Raw genomic sequence first — 20662 nt, 5'->3', positions numbered from 1 at the left:
AAGAATACTGTGGCCCTGGGAATTAAATCCAGGATTCCCTAACTTATTACCTTATTTTGTGAGATTCTTTCCAAGAAACCTTTAACATGTAGGAAAGCAGGAAGAGGACTACCTCTCATGACTGTACAACTTTTTCAATTCTGAGTCCTTTTATTGTCCTCTAGTATTTGATACGGAGAAGGCAATGGCACCCCACTCCAGTACTCTTGTCTGGAAAATCCCATGGACGGAGAAGCCTGGTAGGCTGCAGTCCATGGGGTCGCTGAGAGTTGGACACGACTCAGTGACTTCAATTTCACTTTTCACTTTCATGCATTGGAGAAGGAAATGGCAACCCACTCCAGGGTTCTTGCCTGGAGAATCCCAGGGATGGCGGAGCCTGGTGGGCTGCCGTCTATGGGGTCGCACAGAGTCGGACATGACTGAAGCGACTTAGTAGCAGCAGCAGTATTTGATAGGGCTACCCCTGCGGCTCAGTGGTAAAGAATCCGCCTGCAATACAGGAGATATGGGTTTGGTCCCTAGGTTGGGAAGATCCCCTGGAGAAGGAAATGGCAATCCACTCCAGTAGTGGCTATAGTCCCTGGGGTCGCAAAACAACTCATACATGACTTAGCAACTAAACAACAAGTATTTGATAGGAATAATGGCAACATTCTTTACTGGCTTGCTTCAGGTATCTTCTATTTCTGCAGGAACTGGTGTATCTCAACATTGCCTCCTCTGAGCACCTCTTGTTGCTTTCTCCCAACACCAGAACACCAAAGGATGCAAGTATCCAAGTAAGCGACCTCTTGCTGCACTAATATATGTAAATCTCTGCTCACTGTTCAGTAGCATCTGTCCAGCCACACAAATAAATGATACTGACCTAACAGGCAGGGGTGACATGTCTCTTCCCAAACCCTCACAGCCCTCTCCTCTTTTAATCCCCTTCCATATGAGAACTAGTCAATCCTTCTACTTATTTATTTGCCAGTTCCATTTCTTTTCTATTCACTCATACCTCAGTTACGGCTGCAGTTTTTCACATCTGCCTGTCTGCTTCCCTATACCTAGATAAGTAATGTTTTTCATTCTTTTTTCTGCTCCCCGCTCCCCACCCCCCGAATCCTTCTGGCTATCCTGCTTCCCACCCCCACCACTTGCCCCCAAACACAAAGCCTACAAGTGAGCAATCCTGGTCCTGCCTAATGGAGCCCAGCCACATTCGCAGCCTTGGGCCCTCATCCCCGGGCTGCTGCGTATCACCTCATCGGGGAGCCGGCCATCAAGAAGGGTCATTAACAGATGTAAATAGCGGCATCCCTGGAAAGCCACATGCATCACCCAGTCTCAACCGGGCCAGTGATCATAAGCTCTTGAGTACACATTCTTCAATCCAATTGCACATCCGCTGTAATCAGGCTGGTTGAAGCTTTCCACACAGCGATTTGTGATTCTCAGCATTAAGAAATATATATACGAAACACCCACAGATAAATATAAGCTATTTAATATATACCATTGGCCAAATACAAATCAAAATGGATAAAAATCCAATCACCTTCGGAAGTAAGGCAGGATTACACTATCTGCTCATTAAAGAGAGAGAAGAGGAAGAGAGAAACAAGATCATTGAAAAAACAGCACAGAGAAACTCCAAATATCAGGTTAATTTTGGTCTTTTTTTTTTTTTTTTTAGAAATTGATCAATATAATGGCTGTGTTGGGAAAAATATTTTCAGTTCAGTTCAGTCACTCAGTCGTGTCCAACTCTTTGCGACCCCATGAATTGCAGCACGCCAAGCCTCACTGTCCATCACCAACTCCCGGAGTTCACTCAAACTCACGTCCATCGAGTCGGTAATGCCATCTAGCCATCTCATCCTCTGTCATCCCCTTCTCCTCCTGCCCCCAGTCCCTCCCAGCATCAGAGTCTTTAAGTAAATATTATTATAATAAGTACATATTGAGATGAATATATTATAATTTATTTTTGTTTACTACTCTTTTAAATTTATACTTTTTGCTTTCTTTTCCTTACCAGGTTTCTACTTTATTATTACATATTTTAATGAAAATATTTATATATAAACACTGTTAGTTACTTCAGATTACTGTCTCAAGATTGGTTTTAAATGGTGGATTGAAATGCTTGAATCTTCATAATATATATTACCAAATTGAAAGATTCTATGTTAAACAATAATCAGTAAGAAAATTCACTATTAAATATCAAACATTCACGTAATTTGTTTAGTCATTTGATCATAGGTATTTTTTAACAAATTACAAAGAACAAATTTATCAGTGGCTCATAAAGTCTACATTTTAAGTCTTACCTAGTTTGCTTTTCAGTTTTTAGTTATCAGATTTTTTAAATGCATCAGTTCAGTTCAGTTGCTCAGCTGTGTCCGACTCTTTGCGACCCCATGAATCGCAGCACGCCAGGCCTCCCTGTCCATCACCAACTCCCGGAGTTCACTCAGACTCACGTCCATCGAGTCAGTGATGCCGTCCAGCCATAAAAATATTTTAACTGCCTTCTAATGTGGCCCTCTAAACCCAACACTTCTTTTGCTTTTCAGGAAGGAAAAGCTATTCCCTGTGAACACATTTGCAATTGGGAAGGTTGGGTTTCACACCAAATTTTATGATATATTAACCTTTGCTACCTAGGCCAGAGCCACTTAGATACAAGCCTGGAAGAATCTACTCGAACATTTGCATTCTAATGCAAACACTGTGTCCAAGTGGCACTGGGCAAGCAAATAACACTCTTATCTTTTGCTATTACCTGGGGACTTGTGTCACTTAGGCAGTCAGTTCAGCAACTGGCCAGGTCATTATGCTTCCAATATTGACTTCTAATTAGGTGTCAATACAGCAGCACCAAGAACACGCTACTCTTTATCAATGTCTTTTCAAAGTGTGTTCCTCATCGACTGTCCCCCTCCCCACTTAAAAAGTACCAGTACAGGATAGAGAATGTTGTCTGAGTCTCGGCACAGTGAGATTCCTTTTCAATTGAGTTTTGAATAAGCACAATGGATAACTATGTAAGGAAGCATCTACTGCTCAATTTTTAAAATTTAAATTATATTTAAATTTAAATATATTTTTATATATTTAAAATATTTAAATTTAAATTCTATTAGATTTTACTGCTAACCAAATGATGGGATACATAATGCTGAATGTAGGACTGGGGAATCAAACAAACTTGGACCCACATCTAAGCCCTGCCATTTATTAACTGGGTGACCCTGGGAAATTGACTTTACCTCACTGAGCTTCAAAGTTCCCATGTACAAAATTAATATTAGCTGTGGGTTTGATGAACAACTATTAGAAGCAGTAATCTATAATATTAACTTTACCATATGAAGTTTGCCTTTGTCTTTCCTCTCAACCTATCCAAATTTTACCCATTCCATAAAGTTCACTCAAATTCCATTTCCTCAGAAAGCTTTCCCTAGTCTAAAGTGATTCCTCTCTTCCCAGATCTCCTACTAAGAACTTCACGTAGAGAATTCACTTGGTAACTATTCACATACGGATTAGCACTGCTTTCAGTTTGTCAGCTTGGATCGTCATATCTTCTGCTTCATCACACAGCAGGACTCCTACACGTTCCATAATATGGAAGTAATAAATATTTGCTGGTTCCACAGTCATTTTAGTTTTAAAATGATAGCTGGAAAATACTCAACACCAAGAGCCCAGAACATCATCCACAATTTATCTCTAGGGGTCGTAGAATAACAGTACTAAAATATGATTAAAATATTTTATTTTTTAGAAATAATAAGAATAATAGCTACCATCATTTGAACACTTATGTTGTATGATACTCTAAAAAGTGAAGGTGGATTCGCTCAGTCGTGTCTGACTCTTTGGGACCCCATGGACTGTAGACTACCAGGCTCCTCCGTCTATGGGATTTTCCAGGCAAGAGTCCTGGAGTGGTTTGCCATTTCCTTCTCCAGAGGATCTTCCCGACCCAGGGATCAAACCCAGGTCTCCCACATTGTAGGAAGATGCTTTACCGTCTCAGTCACCAAGGAAGTCGTATGATACTAAAAATGTTAACAAATACTGGTAATAGTTAATAGATTAAGCCGTAAAGTCTCTTTTGGTTCAGTTGTATAGCCTTGGACAAGTTGTAGAGCTTTGGACAAGTCACATAACCTTGCTGCTGCTGCTGCCAAGTCGCTTCAGTCGTGTCCAACTCTGTGCGACCCCATAGATGGTAGCCCACCAGGCTCCTCCATCCCTGGGATTCTCCAGGCAAGAACACTGGAGTGGGTTGCCGTTTCCTTCTCCAATGCATGAAAGTGAAAAGTGAAAATGAAGTCACTCAGTCACGTCTGACTCTTAGTGACCCCATGGACTGCAGCCTATCAGGCTCTTCTGTCCGTGGGATCTCCCAGGCAAGAGTAGTGGAGTGGGGTGCCATTGCCTTCTCCACACATAACCTTGTGTAGCCTCAATTTTTCTAATTATAAAGTGGGGATAACAGTATCCTTCTGGAGGGATTGTTGAGAGGGACATCACATTAAATTAGTACCAAGCCTGGCATATAAAAGTCCTCAAATAGTAGCTATTATCATTATTAACTTAAAAAACCATTATGATTGCCATAAGAAAACCAAGGCACAGAGGAATGAAGTAACTTGTCCTGATACCTAGAATGAATTACTGACCCTTCAAGGTATGAGTCACAATCACCTTTACTAGAGAAATTAAGGAACTATATTCCAGACTAGTGCCACTGCACTTAGCTGAATCAATACAGAAAGATAAACATCAATTGTGACACAAACATAAACATCACTGACAACTAAATGCAATGTATGGATTGGATCCTGGAACAGAAAAAGGACATTAGTTAAAAAAAAAACTGGTGAAACCCAAAACAAAGTCGATATCTTATTTAATAGTATTGTACCAATGTTAATTTCTTAGTTTTTAAAATTATACCATGGTTATAAAAGAGGTTAATGTTAGGGGAAGCTGGGTGAAGATTAAAAATGGGAACTCTGATTTTTATAACATTTCTGTAAATCTAACATTAAGATAAAAAGCAGAAAAAATAAATGTCATGATAAAAACTTTTCTCGAGGGAATATATTGACTAGTGGGGTCATTGCTAGTGTTCTGAACAGGCTTATAGAACTATGAATAGTATTTTAAAATACCCATGATGTAATGATAAATTTTAAGAAGACAGCAAGGAGATCAAACCAGTCAATCCTAAAGGAAATCAACCCTGAATATTCACTGGAAGGACTGATGCTGAAGCTGAAGCTCCAATACTTTGGCCACCTGATGCGAAGAGTTGACTCACTGGAAAAGACCCTGATGCTGGGAAAGACTGAGGGCAGGAGGAGAAGGGTATGGCAGAGGATGAGATGGTTGGATGGCATCACCAACTCAATGGACTTGAGTTTGGGCAAACTCTGGGAGACAGTAAAGGACAGGGAAGCCTGGCGTGCTGCAGTCCATGGTACCTCAAAGAATCAGACATGACGGAACGCCTGAACAACAACAAAGGATAACAAGATTGCATGTATATCCTAATAACTGAGAGGAACAATGAGGCAGTGGTTAAGAACACGGATGCAGAAACCAGCTGCAATGAATCTGAATCTAATGGAATCTGACAGAATAAAAATTCAGCCCGTTTTCTAGCCACATAACCTTAGGTAAGATATTAATCTCTATATGCCTGAATTTCCTCATCAGTAAAATGGGGTAATAACAACCTAGTCTGTTGTGAACACAAATACATGTTAAATCTTAGAATCTTAGAAACTTAGAAACACAGTGTTACAACACACAGACACATACATATACACACACTCTCTATCTCTGAAAGCAAAGCATGTTGGGGAGTAGAGTGAACAGAAATAAAGAAAACAGCAAGATGGGATGGTAATTTAGGATGATGGGACTTTGAATTTGTTTCCATTTTCCAAATTTCTTTAATATGTTTATGCCTTGATAACTTAAAAATTTTATAAATTGGAAGAGGGAGATGGGACATCCCTGGTGGTCCAGTGGCTAAGACTCTGTACTCCCAATGCACGGGACACGGGTTCAATCCCTGGTTGGGGAACTAAGATCCTATATGTTGTAGGGCAGAAAAAAGAAAAAAAAAAACACTACAAAATGTTTCTTCACTGGGTAATAGGTACATGGGAGCTTATATTATTAACTCTATTTTAGTGTGCATTTGAACATTTTCATAGTGAAAAAAGAAATTTAAGGAGAAAAAAAAATTCTCACCAACCTAACAGATTTCTCAAGTTTGAGAGGAACTGACACTAGGTTTTACTTACACTACAACAGATCACATTTATATAAAATTAGAAAGAGGGGAATAAACATATGAAAATGTAAAATCAAGACTCACCTTAAAGGGATCAGAACATCAAGAACTCTGTTGGGGCTCTCATTGACTTTTTTTTTTTAAAGAAATGCTCTGCACTGATGTGGTATAATGTAAACATATGCATATATAGGTTTATACAATATTAATATTTCTACCTGAGAAGTAACTGCTTCAATGTTTTTCTGGTCTGATGGTTAAATACATATTTATACTTTTAAAGTCAATATTTGTACAATAGACAAGAACAGTGCCTATCAGCTAAATACATATTTAGGACTGTACCACATGTATTACAAACATGTACTAAAATCGAAAGCTCATATTTATACAGAGCCTTTCATCTTGAAGGGGGCTAAAGAGCTTTATAAACATATGTACATAAAAGGACGTCTGCCACTGATAGGAAGGCAAGGTATCAATTCACCCACTCCTCTGTTCCTTCCAGCAGTCCTGGGTAGGAATGCATGGTGTCAACAGATGCAGGTCTGTATCAGCTGCGGAGACGCGTAACACAATAACCCACACTGCCTTGCATAGTCACTGAGAAGGGGCCGGCAACTCGAGCACAGCAACTGCTCTCCTTCAGTGCAGAAGCATCACGGCCATTTCCAGCTTTGTGTTTTTAAATTATTCTCTACCAAATTCAACTAATCACTTGACAGAATTGAATTTGATACTGGAAATGGTTTCTGAATGCAAAATACTTTCTGTCTGATGATGAAAACTAGGTTGAAAAGCGCTTCCCTCTCTCTGCTTTTGTTCGATTTAGAGCTGGGGGGGAAAGGGTCATAACATTCAGGAGAAATGATTCAAAATATTCTAAGAATAGCTTTGTCTCAGAGGATTGGGTCATTACTTCAGAAGACAGTCATATCTGCCTCCTGTTTAATTAGGACACCGTTAAGTTTTTCAGTCAAATTACTTTATATGGACAGGGTCTATCTATATGATACACAGAAAGGAGGTTTTATATTGAAAATTCTGTAACTGTTATATAAAAGCATACACAAGTGTGATGATGTGATCAGGAATATAACATTCACTGATTTCACCTAAAGCCAAGCTGCCTTAAAAATAACAACTGAAGGAAATTCCATCACTGAATCCCCTTGTTTTCGGCTCCTCTCTTCCTCCAATGTTTCTATGCAATGAAACCTAGTGAAATGGACACTCCAGGACGGATAGCTAAGGAAACAACAAAAGGAGAACACGTAGCCTGAAAGGGGCTTGGGAGAGTGGGTGGGTTTGTGGTCTTAAAGAGACTCAGACTCAGGCTTTTGGGCCCTGGCAGTGCCACAGACTTCTCTGACCACCGTGTCACCCAGGCACAGACTCACCCAATGGTTCTAGGCACTTACGGCCAGTTAGAGTTTCATTAATATAGCCATAGTTCATTATTTTTAAAAATATCTAATTACAATGAGGTACCATTTCACACCAGTCAGAATGGCTGTGATCCAAAAGTCTACAAGCAATAAAGGCTGGAGAGGGTGTGGAGAAAAGAGAACCCTCTTACACTGTTGGTAGGAATGCAAACTAGTACAGCCACTATGGAGAACAGTGTGGAGATTCCTTAAAAAAACTGGAAACAGAACTGTCTTATGACCCAGCAATCCCACTGCTGGGCATACACACTGAGGAAACCAGAATTGAAAGAGACACATGTACCCCAATGTTCACTGCAGCACTGTTTATAACAGCCAGGACATGGAAGCAACCTAGATGTCCATCAGCAGATGAATGGATAAGAAAGCTGTGGTACATATACACAATGGAGTATTACTCAGCCATTAAAAAGAATACATTTGAATCAGTTCTAATGAGGTGGATGAAACTGGAGTCTATTATACAGAGTGAAGTAAGCCAGAAAGAAAAACACCAATACAGTATACTAACGCATATATATGGAATTTAGAAAGATGGTAACGATAACCCTGTACGCGAGACAGCAAAAGAGACACAGTTGTATAGAACAGACTTTTGGACTCTGTGGGAGAGGGAGAGGGTGGGATGATTTGGGAGAATGGCATTGAAACATATTTAATATCATGTAAGAAACGAATCGCTAGTCTAGGTTCGATGCAGGATACAGGATGCTTTGGGCTGGTGCACTGGGATGACCCAGGGGGATGGTATGGGGAGGGAGATGGGAGGGGGTTCAGGATTGGGAACTCATGTACACCTGGTTCAGATTCATGTTGATGTATGGCAAAACCAATACAGTATTGTAAAGTAAAATAAAGTAAAAAAATAAATAAATAAATAAAATGACATTTACCAAAAAAAAAAAAGTTATATGCTTGAAGAAAAAAATTAAATAAAAATATCTAATTTCAGATTATTTTTGATAACAGAGTGTTCCAATTAGCAGGCTTCTTAGGTACAGGATTATCCACCTAAACTAATTACCTTAAAGTGAGAAAGGGAAGAGGATCAAAAGAGTTACTGCAAAGAAGGTGAGGATAAGCAGAAATAAATATTTGTTTTCTTTCTACAAGTTCTAAGGAAGAAAATATTCCTTTGGCCACAGTCGGATCCTGGAATAAACACGCGCCGACGAGGGAGGAGGGGGCTGGGGAGGAGAAGGCAAGCAGAAGAGAACAGTCTTATTTAACTGTTTTTATGTGGGTAAAATGATTTGTGCCACAGTATTTCCATAAGAAGTGGGACCATTATTTTCCTGTAGAAACACATTTGGTTTGAAAAGTATCACTGGACAGGACGTGAAAATCAAACCGAATGAATTATTCACAACCTCCGATCAGAGGTGATCATTATTTCTGATGCTCCAAACAGTGATTAGGATTCTGCCCTGAGATGTCATTTTCTCGCTGAGTAACACCAGTGATACAGAAAGGCATTATCTATCTATCCATATATGTATTTTTTTCTCCTGGGAGGACCTTGGTTTAATGTTACTATAACAGATAATAAAAACATGATAACATTAACATTTATTCTGATGGTGCCCATAAATGCCATTAGTCTGACACAAAGTGTCAACACTAATCATGACCCAAAATTAACACCCAAATTGACATCCACATTAATTGTACTATCAGTGTGAACAGCATGTGCAAGTGTACATATGCACACGTGCCCACCTGCGCTTTCCAAAGCTGCTGTTGTCACAAAGTAAAACAACAATGTTAAGCTCTATAAAGAAATCTGAAGGGAAAACTAAGGGGCAGAAAGTTACAGGAATTTGTTTTCAGGGATGTAAGAAGCATTCATCAAGTCTAGCTTTGCCATGGGAAGCAGAAAGGGAATGTCTTTGCCTTGCCTGCCTTTCTCATATCTCCACGCTTTTGAGTTCAGCTATAATAATATCTTTCTATATGGATTTAGATACAGGTTAGATTGTGGCTGAGACGCTGAAGCTTTATTTTCTATGCTGACAATCTAAAAGTTGAGTGTTTCTGGCAAAGCCTCCAGTGACTTTTGTGCTTCTATCACTAATGCCAGGAAGATGACCATCCAACAAGGTCCTTGGGCAGATATACAAGGAATCCTAGAACATGAGAGCCAGAACAGATGTAGGCAGCCTCTGCATCTTGAAGGTCAAAAAACGAAGATCCAGAGAGAAGCAAGCTGAAGTGGAGTTCCTTTTCAGACAGATAACAAAATGCTGCCTTTCCTCCTTCCTTTTGTATGTTGGGTAGAGTATTAAATCTTCACTTTTAATTGATACTACGAAAAAATAATTGCAATTTAAACTCAGAACCTCATGGGAAAAAAATACCTCATGAAATATTAGAAAATACTGTATAGGTCTTAAAAGGTATATTTTTAAACCATAAGGAATTATAATATTTGACTTAATCTGTGCCATTCAGAAAAACCATGGTGAAAATAACGTCAATGCCTTTCCATATTGTATTATCTGCTGGATATCATGTCCCATTGCCTAGTGTCATATGATCACATAAAAGAGCTGAAAACAATTTCCTTAACAGCTGAAAAACTCTTTTTTTTTCATGGTTGGATAATTCAAAAATGGCTGAACAAACTTACCTCAACCCTTCGCAAAAGCGATGAAAGGATAAGAAAAATATCATTTTGAGAGCAAAAAAACTTTCTTCTCAGAGGCTAATTCTTCAAAAATGTTACCAAAGATTAGAAGCAATCATTTTAAACAGGGGAATCATTTTTTCCTGTACTACATATGTACATGAAACCACACTGATTTTTAACACATGTACACAAAATGTCTTAATACACATACCAACTTTAAAAAATACAGGCAATGGAGCACATACAAGCCAGTGGTACTGAGAGACGGGGCACCGGAGTAATCGGTTTGATAGGGAAATTAACCAAGCTGGCCTCCCACAGTTGAGGAAGCCTCACCTATGAACCATGTAAACGAATGCTGAACTCTTGATGCTCCACACCACACCTCACCCTCTGGTGTCATCTGTTGCTGTCCTGATGCTCATTATTGCTTCTAGTTGGAGCTGTAAAATTACTTGTCATAGGGTACTATATCACAGCCTTTTTCTATAAAGTCTTAAAAATTAAGATGTATGAAAATGCTAGCAAGTACACCCTTTTGTTTAAAGGCTATCTTTAGGATTTGCTTTTTTTTTTTTTTTTTAAAGATTTTCTTTGCTGTGGACCATTTTTTAAAAAGTCTTTATTGAATTTGTTACAATACTGCTTCTATGTTTTTTGTTGTTGTTGTTGTTTTGGCCACGGAGGCATGTGGGATCCCAACTCCCCAAGCAGGGATCAAACCCATGCCCCTAGCATTGGAGGGTAAAGTCTTAGCCACTGGACCACCAGGGAAGTCCCAGGACTTACTTTTGGAAAGGCACAGAGGGGCCCTCTCTGCAAGTGCCGCTTCTGTTGGCCAAAGGATACATCAGGATTTTCCAAGTTAGTCAAGTTCATTGGGCCTTGGTTTGCTACTAGTGAAATGAATCAGAATCAATGAGAAATCTCCAGCTCCAATGACAGGCATCAAGAGGGAATTTGAAGAAAACTATACATATCCCAAAAGGGTTAGGAATTCATTAGAAGTAATTCCATGGCAGGAAGACCTAGCTTTCAAAATTAGCCTATTCTTCTCATGAGGGACTCAACTTTGGTCCTGAAGATCATTTCCAAGACTTGTAACTAAACGTGCTCACTTAGAGGCTAAAAGAAGAAATGTACACAATAATGTTAAATAAAACTATCTTACCATGTATTTCATGTCTTTTTCCATACTTGAAATTCCTATCTTGCTAGACTAAAAGGATTCAAAATTGTTTTTTAAAGTCCTTGATGAAAAATAAGTGCAAAGTATGAATGTTTATATGTCATCAGTGGAATGTGATAGTTTTCTGTTGAGGATCTCAAAGCACTTACAAACACTCTTCTATCTTCAGGGACAGACTGGTGGCAAGGACCATTAGTCTCTTTTTATAACTTGAACAATCAGTGCACAGACCATGATCCTGTTTTTCAGATCTGCTTTCTTCAGGTCTATTTCACAGCTCACCTTCAGCATGCTACAATATAAACATTCCTCTTTTCCAACACATATCTAAAACACTGATATGGACTCAATTTCCACACCCAGCATGAAAAGGTAAACTGATTTCAAAGGAATAAGACAAAAGCACAGGAAAATACACTCAAATCAGCTTCCCATTCTGGAGCTATTCTGAGGTTAAATCGAGTAAAACAATATGCAAAGGCCTAATGTTAAAAATAGAAAAATATTTGGGTTTTGTTCACATGAGAAATGCTCAACCCTTTCCTTACTCAAGCCCACAAATGCTCTCTCCAGTCAGTTTCAAAAGATAATGGGTTCCACTAGGAACAGAGTCCAGGAAAGCCCAAGCAATTCCTTTGAGGGTATGGAAAATGTCAACCAAGTGAATTAAGATAGAGGGTTATGGTGTTTTTTCTAAAATAAGAGGTCCTTTGGGTTAAGAGGTCCAGCCTAAGAACTGTCAAAATGGATTTACTAATTAATTTCTCCCAATCTTTCAGACTTATATAAGCTTACCAACTTCCTTATCCAACTCCTACATTTTATTTTTGTTTTTATACTCAAATGAGAGATTTCAAAGGACTATGGCAAAAAATCAGTGAGGCGCAGGGTCAAAATGGTAAGATTTGTTTAAGCTAGTCAATACATGCAGGGATATTTATCATATCTCTCTTCTAATTTTTTCTATAAGCTTGCAATATTTTGTAGTTTAAAAAAAAAATCAAAGAGATGCTTATACTTTGGTAGAACTGGACCACAGTGCTTTGCCAACAGTTACATGACAACTAAATGTGGGCGGGACCGAGCAGTTTTAGAACTGAACTTCTAATCGGCACCATTTCATTTCTCAGAATATAAAGCAGAGCTGAAACCAAGATACTAGTCAGAATGGCAGCTAGCCTTTCAACTTTAATTTATACTACTTTTTTCCCTCTTCAATCATCCCCTAAAAAAACATGTTTCCCGTGAAAACGTGCAGTCATGATATAAGATTCAACAGATCTCCACCCGAAGGGTTAAAAACGCAACAGCACATTCTAGGAAAATGAGGTAAAGCCCACCAGACCAACTGAAAAAAGAGAAGGATATCACTAGATTTGCCTCCCAAAGCAGGACAATTCAAGAGGCTCATCTGAATGCTAGACTGCTGAGAAGGAAAAACCCTGACACCTAGTGCCCATCTGAAAAAACAAAGTCTTGGAGCCACTACAATTTTAAGCCTGGTAGTGTGTATGTGGAGGTGACCATTAAATTGCATTCAGTTTGGAACACACTTAACCCCCAGAAAAAAGTTTAAGGAAATAATGAAGTGCCATGCAAGAATTCCAGTCTCTAACTACCAATCCTTTTCAGAGTACACATCCTAAACCTAATTACTATAACTGCTTCTAGACACAGCATCTTCTTCTTATCACCATTTTTCATTATAACAGGAGCAATGAGAGGGAAGGGATGGATTCATATTGTTTAAAAGCCTGTGTTCTGAAACAGTAAGGAAAACAGGGCCCTCATTTCTATCCGCACTAATTTTGCTATAAAAGGTACCTGTCTATCCTATCTTTTATCATTGCCTGGTTTGGAGATTCATCATGTAGTTCACAGAGCAGTTTAAGGACATTTAATAAAAGGATGCTAATAACATTTCAGAATAAGTAAGAACTCAGTTTCAAGAAGGCCAGTGCTTTCTTTGTCCTTCCGGGCAAAGTTAAGTTGTTCTCCGTCAAGTCGGTTATCAGCCGTTGGCTTGATCTTAGCCTGAGCCTTTTAATAACAGGATTTGGTGCGAAAAGCAGCTGCCTTGGATTGTGAACTGTTACTCAAAATGTTCCCACCTGCAATTACAGCTTCTACCAAATGATCAAAACAGATTAGCAAACTGGCAGGAAAAAGAAAACAATTCCCCCCAAATTGAGACGTGGTGACTTCTTTTGTATCCAGGTTCAACAGCACACATTCATCCAGCTGCGTATTTACATACAGTGCCCATCACAGGAGCGTGAAATCAGTTTAGTCTATGTTGCAATCACATTTTCCTCCATTTTCTTCTTTACTTGAAACTATTAGGGAAAAAAAAAATCCTAGACAACTCATCTTTGGAGCTATTTGCAAGGAACACAATTCACAGATTTGGTCTACATCTTTTTTATTCCTACTCTAAATTCATACTAAACGCAACGCCATTCAAAATCTGACAATGAGAAGAATGTATTCTCCTATAGCTTTCATCATGCGTAAGGTAGCATTCCTTCAGTTACATCTCTCGATGGGAAAGGGGCAACTAGGAAAATAGAAAAGAGACAGCAGCTAACACCACCTCAAAAAAGCTCTCTTTCGCTTGCTTTTAACCCAGCCAGAGTGTTCGAAATGCAGGTCACATCTCCGCTGAAACAAGCCAATATTCTTCCTCAAATGGCAAACAAGTTCCCTATAACTAAATGGAACTGAATTGTTCCAAGTTCTGGTCCCATCACCGTTTTACCTATTTACTGTCCTGGAAAAAGAAAAAAAAAATAGGGGAGAAAGACTGGCTACACCACCTAGCCGATGGTCTGGTAAGTGCAGGCTTTCTGCCTTTGATTATGGGGAGAAGCATCTCAATTCATGGGGAAACTCTGCGGGAATCTCTTGTTTTACTTGTATGCCTTATATCCGTGGGCTGGCTTTGAAACCCAGAAACTCCAGTCCTTCAAGGTAATGCAGTATCACCCACCATGATGACCCGGTGGAGCTGCCACCTTTGGAGAACACCAATTATGATGATTTAATGTCTATGTAGCATCGATGCTTTTACATCACGCCTTGGCTCTTGGAACATTAACAGGTCATTTTTTCATCCCTGTCTTTAATAAAACTATTTCTCAAGGCTCCGTTCAGATGCCCATTCTCTTTGGGACTGGACCGATTTGCTCCCGATCTCATCAGCATGAGCTCTTTTCCTTCCCTCACATTATTCTTGGGATAATATGTAGAGCGCCAAGCTCATGACAAACTTGTCTCTTTGGCCAAAGAAAATTAAATGGCAATTGCTGAAAGTCAACTTGCCCTGATAAAACTGGGCTCGGCACAGGGAAATACATCCCCCTGCCACCCGCTTGTCTCTTAGGCAAGGCTGTCCCTCTGGGTTCTGACTGCTGAAACTACATCTTCAGACTGGTCGGTCTCTCAGTGGACATGCTCAATTGTACGTCCCAGCTCTCGGTAACGGAGTCTGATACTAATAACCCCGACCTCATTCCTGTCATGTGGGGGCCCTATAATCTAGTGCTGGCCACTGACTGACTTCACCAGCCATGCCGGGCATTAGTCACTAACTGCTCACCCCTCCAGAGCTCAAGGACTCAAACAGCAAGCTAATGTTCAGTTTCAATCCTATTCGGTCATTCGATGGAAAGAAAAAGAGCACAAAGAAAACAGGCAACGAGGAGGGAAAAGAGTAGGACAAGATGAAAGTCAAAACTGATGAAAAGCAAAAAGAAAAGAATTTTAATATGATTCGATTTCTAGATTTCAAAATTATTATTAAAGCACTGAGCAAAGGAAAACACATGGTCTACTGCTCATAGCCATAGTCCTGTGCCATTAAGACAGCCCTTTTCCACCAAGGTTTGTTGAGTCTTTAAAGGGTTAAAAAAAAACCTTTAAATTTTTTTTTATTCGTGTGTGTGTGTGTGTGTGTGTGTGTGGGTGTCTTTGGGTACAGAGTCCCGTATAATAAGACTATTTGTATTCATACTGGCAGAGTAAACACTACATGTTCATGCCCAGGCAGCTCTGTGCTTGTAATTTCAGCAAGAACAGAGCTCTGTCCCTCTGGGACTTCACTATTTCCCTAGTCTCCACTCGCTCAAACACAGAATGAGAGCAGAGAGAAAGCAGGACAGAAAGATCGTGGCAAGAGGTTTTATACGGTGCTGCGGCGAGCTTTCACGTGGCCAAAAACCTCATTTTGTGTTTTAATTACAGTAGTTAAAAGCGTTTTTCTCTCAGTCCCGTGTTCACAAGGGTGCCTTCCATTCCTGAAGACGATACTGTTCAATGAATCAGAATTTAAGTCTAGCACAATGAGGCTTTTCTTTCTGCTGAGGGCTTCACTAAGTAGATGCTACACACAGTGGCATAAACCTCTGCTGCAACTTTCTGTGTTAACAAGTACACATATGCCTACTCGTGTCAAAATTCAGTACACCCTGCCTCCCTAGCCTCTCACTTTTGCTATCTGTTGAGGCATTAGGTTAGAACTTCTACAAGTCCAACTGGGTCCAATGCTTGCATCCATCTGAAAACCAAACAATCTAAATTTGGCAGCCCCGGCATACTTATAAATAGTCATGCACCTTGTACGTTTAGCAAAATTTTTTGAAAAAAAAAAAAAAAAAGATATTGAATAAAACGGGAAATAACTGCATTTATCTTCAAAGGTCGACCCAGTCTGTTTATGGTGAACACTCAGGTAGAGGTTACTCCTTCTAAGGGACCAGTTGTATCCAGGGATGATTTCTAAGGTTACAATAAAAACATATCTCATTTTAGGCTTATTACTACTGTTATCATTGTTGTTATAACTGTACTTTAGAAGTATAGTTAGAATCAGGAAGAATCACAATGCATGGGGCAGAATATGATTTTACATCATTATTAACAGTGTTCTAGAGGAAAAAGGGATCTAAAGACAAAAACACATGAGCCACGGGTTCTCTGTTACCTCCTCTGATGTTTAAACTCCTGGTTCTGATGGAGCCCTTTTATGAAGAAAATATCTCTCATGCTCACAACAGCACTAGATAAAATTACCTGAGCAGGAAGAACATACTAAAAATCATACACCAGTAAGGATCCAAATAAGAAAACACATCAAGAAATATTTAAAGGCTTTTATCGTAAAAAAATCTCAGACTCTCAAACATGTACAAAAATAGAGAAAATAACCTATTCCTGTGTACCTATCCCTTAGCTTCAAGTAACAGCTCATGAGCAGTCTCGTTTCATCTGCACTTCCACACGCACATCCCTACGTACTTTTGAAGCAACTCCTAGACGTTAGCTCATTTCATCGGTAACTATTTTAGTAGGCATCTCTAACAGAAGACAATACTCTTTTTTTACAAAGCAAAATTGTAATATTGTTTAAAAAAATGTAATCTTATTATCACACCTAAACAATTAAGGATAGTCCTTGCTGTCCAGTCTGTGTTCTCTGGCTAAAGAATTCTGCCAAGAGGACTATAGCTTCTACTTCAGTAAGACCAGACTACTTCTACCAGTGCTGCCTAGGCCACTCAGATCTTATTTAATACTGTTCAATGACCACCTCCATAGAAAGGTGGTATTAGTGGGCACACAGGGAAGAAAGTGGGGAGGGGAACCTTCAGCACTTGCCTCATTTCCTCCTGGAAGTCTGTTCATGTGAACCAGTTGACCTTGATCATCCAACACGAGCTCAGTGTACGTCAGTATGTCTGAAGGCAGAGGGGGTGGTGGAAGGAATGCTTGAGAGGACATAGATTCCCAGAGTTTGATCAGGGACTAAAGGAGGAGAAAAGTTTGATTAATCAGTAACAATCAGCATTTCAACATGGACAAAATAAATATTAAAACATGGTCAATTTAGTTTTGCTCTTTTTTTCCCAAGCATTCTACTGAGCATCTAAATGTTAGACCAAATTCTAGAATTCTCATTCTCCGTTAAAATAGACTTGTAATTATTTTTCACATAACGTTTTTTACATGCCCCAAATTAGATGCTTTGCCAATAACATTAAAACATACTGAGGGATCATGAATCAGTAGGAAACCATTAACAAACACAATGGACCTAACAATGTCCTGGGAAAATTAAAATAAAAAACTAAAGTAGCAGCAATAACTCTTTAAAAAAGGAAGAAAAATCCTAGAGAAACTTGGCCATAGAAGAACAACCAGGAAACTGACTGACACTCGGCTAATACAAAGCGAACCTAAGAACACAAGAACCGAGTCTCTACTAGAGGTTCAGGGGATGCATGCTCTGGTATATTTTCAAAGCTACAGGCCCATACAAGGGAATCAGTGCACTAGAGTTGGGTGATTGTTCGTACATGTACAGATCAAGTCTGCTCAAATATGAGAGAACAGAGACACACATCATTTTTAAACCATTCTGATGTCCATTTCAAATTTCATATTACCAAAACGAATGCAGCATGAAGTGGGAACTAGTTCAGTTGTATTTTCTGCTTGACTCAGAGCCACATTTAAAACCAAGGTGACTCATTCATACCTACAAGTCCAAGTCACTGTGCTTATGTCTATTCTATAGGATAAATTATATAGAAAGTGATTTCTGTGTATGGCGCTAGCACTAGGGAATAGACTCGACACTCAACTTATAGGCTGACAATACTAGTAATACGGAATGAAGACAGATATGTGTCGAGATAGAGACCTTGTAAACAAATGGCTACATAATGGAAATCTCCTATTTCTGAATAATACAGGAATTACAAATAGACTATTTACTAAGACCACATATATCACTTTATTAAAATTCAAATGTGGTAACGCTGGTATTTTTGACTAGAAGACTTGGGAAAATTCTATATTCATAGATTTTTTTTTCTAAGGACAAATTCAGTATTCTTTTGATACCTTCTTCTTTATCTGTTGCATTTTCTGCTGGTGATACACTTTTCTTGCCTTCTATTGATGGAAGAAAAATCTGTAGCCTAGACATGATTCACCATACAGATCAAAGGAATTTATTTTCATATGGAGGATGAGATTCATAATGTCGTATTTTCTCACACTAGTTTTTATTCCACTGTAATAAATCTCCCACAAAAGAGCTGATACCTTAAACTGTGTACCATGCACTCTATATCCATTTGTATATGTTATATACTGATTCTCATCATATTAACCTAGGCTATCAGTTAGAGACCTGGGTTATCTTGGAAAATGAGAACCAGAATTTCAAACCTCTTTTTGACTTGAATACAGGCTTTGGAAATAGACACCTGAATGTAACTCCTCACAGAGGTCATCATAAACTACCATCAGATGTGCACAGTCTCAGTTACTCTTCTCTATGCAACAGAGGCCTCTATCCTCACCATTCTTCCTGTTCATTCATAAAGAACCATCCACCATTTGAGCTGGCAGTCACAACCCCAGAAGAGAAAGAGGTGAGAACAGGGTCAAGACAATTCCTGCATTTTGCAAGTGTCCTATTTCAGTGTAAGATGTATATGATGAAAATTCAGGAAAAAGCTGGTCTCTCAGGCACACGTCAGAGCCCCCGCCCCCAGGTAGCCACCTTTACCTGCCGAAACATTTCTGGGATGTCATATATGTATGTTGTCCCTAAGGACTGCGCCTGGAACCTCTTGGATTGAAGCAGGTCTTTGGTCACATATGGAGTGTTGATTAACATTCCATGTAATGGTCCCTGTTTGTCTCCATATGCCTGAAACATGATCTGCAAGAAAAAGAGGATGGCATGGGGAATTAAAAGACAAGAGAAAAAAAAATCCCATGAGTTGCCTAGAGGGACTTTTTTTCACAAATGTTATTTCTTGAAACACATTTTTGGTGAGTTGAATAGCTAAGATACACCTCTTAATACTGGGTACATGGTACTCTCACCTCTACAGATTAACCAACTCCAAAAAATGGTATGTAACCAACCACAAATCACATGCTCCTCCTCTCACTTTTGAATTCGTGGAAATCAACGAGAAAGCAGCAGAGTAAATTTCATGTTTCAGAGAAGGACTGATAATGCTTGCCTGTCAAAATGACTTGAATCCTATATTCGGAAACGAAGGTCAACTAACCAACTAAACAGTCCTGGTATTTAAGTTGAGGAACAGCCATGCACCAAAGAGAACTCTGTTCTATCTTCAAAGGTAGAAGGCCAGGTCAAAGCTCTACCAGGACACCTATACTTTACAGTCTACTGGCTCAGAAGGTACTTCATAAGTACAATTAGCTACACAAAGGCTTCAAAGATGTGACACAAGTGGATTTTACCCATCCATCTAGCTAGCTGACTTTTGTGAGCTCATAAGACAGAGCCTTTAGTAAAAAAGTATATATATTTTATTAAATATAATACACGTACATATATATTTCCCCCAGTATACTGTGTCTACAACTAGGGAACAGCTCCTGCAATACCTATATTTGTCACATTATAAAATCACCACACCAGTTTTTAATCATTTTAACTCAAATATTTCTAGAAGAGTACCTCATATTTCATATATTTAGATAGTTTTATTTGCTTATGAATATTTATAAGGGATGCCATTATTTCAATTCAATTAATATTTATTGAGTGCCCAGAGGTTGTATGACACTAAGCTAGGCACTTTATGCATGAATACATAAAACACAGATTCCCAGTGCAGTGAATACAAATGGAGACTGGGAAATGAGGGTATGTGTGTATACCCACCTATCTCTTCGGGCCTAAAATATATAAGCTTAAGTCTACCATTAATGAACAGATTTGCAGGCTTGCTAAACTGGCACCAGGAGAGAATGAGGTATTCTCCTAAATCCTGGGTACAGTTCAAGTAAGTAAATCGTTAGCCCTTTAGATCAAAAGGAACAAACGTGTTCTACTTACTTGTCAATCAGGTCCTATTCTGGGCACACTCTGTTGTGGACTGCTTAAAGACCCACAGAATCGAGCTCCCAATCCTCTTCCACAGAGCTAATGATGAAAGTCCCCAGGTGGGAGGTAGAATTAGCAATGTCTTAGTAATGTGGCAGGCATAAATAGAAATGTTTCAAGAGATCTGAAGTGTTAAGTGAGGCTA

The 20662-nt window shown here is 39.1% G+C and overlaps 1 protein-coding gene across 2 annotated transcripts in view; it reads right to left on the bottom strand.

Annotated features, from left to right (window-relative positions):
• ACACA (acetyl-CoA carboxylase alpha) overlaps positions 1–20662 on the bottom strand; it is a 242720-nt gene that overhangs the window by 72516 nt on the left and 149542 nt on the right. For both annotated transcript variants that reach the window (XM_040244115.1, XM_040244114.1), the window contains exons 39-40: positions 19159–19314; positions 17238–17384 (exon numbers count right to left, since the gene is read on the bottom strand). In XM_040244115.1, coding sequence (XP_040100049.1) covers positions 17238–17384; positions 19159–19314 — 303 coding nt within the window. The remainder of the gene's footprint in view (positions 1–17237; positions 17385–19158; positions 19315–20662) is intronic.

This window comes from Oryx dammah, unplaced genomic scaffold (assembly GCF_014754425.2).
Source record: "Oryx dammah isolate SB20612 unplaced genomic scaffold, SCBI_Odam_1.1 HiC_scaffold_8, whole genome shotgun sequence".
Classification (NCBI taxonomy): domain Eukaryota; kingdom Metazoa; phylum Chordata; class Mammalia; order Artiodactyla; family Bovidae; genus Oryx; species Oryx dammah.
This window is presented reverse-complemented; position numbering and strand designations above follow the sequence as displayed.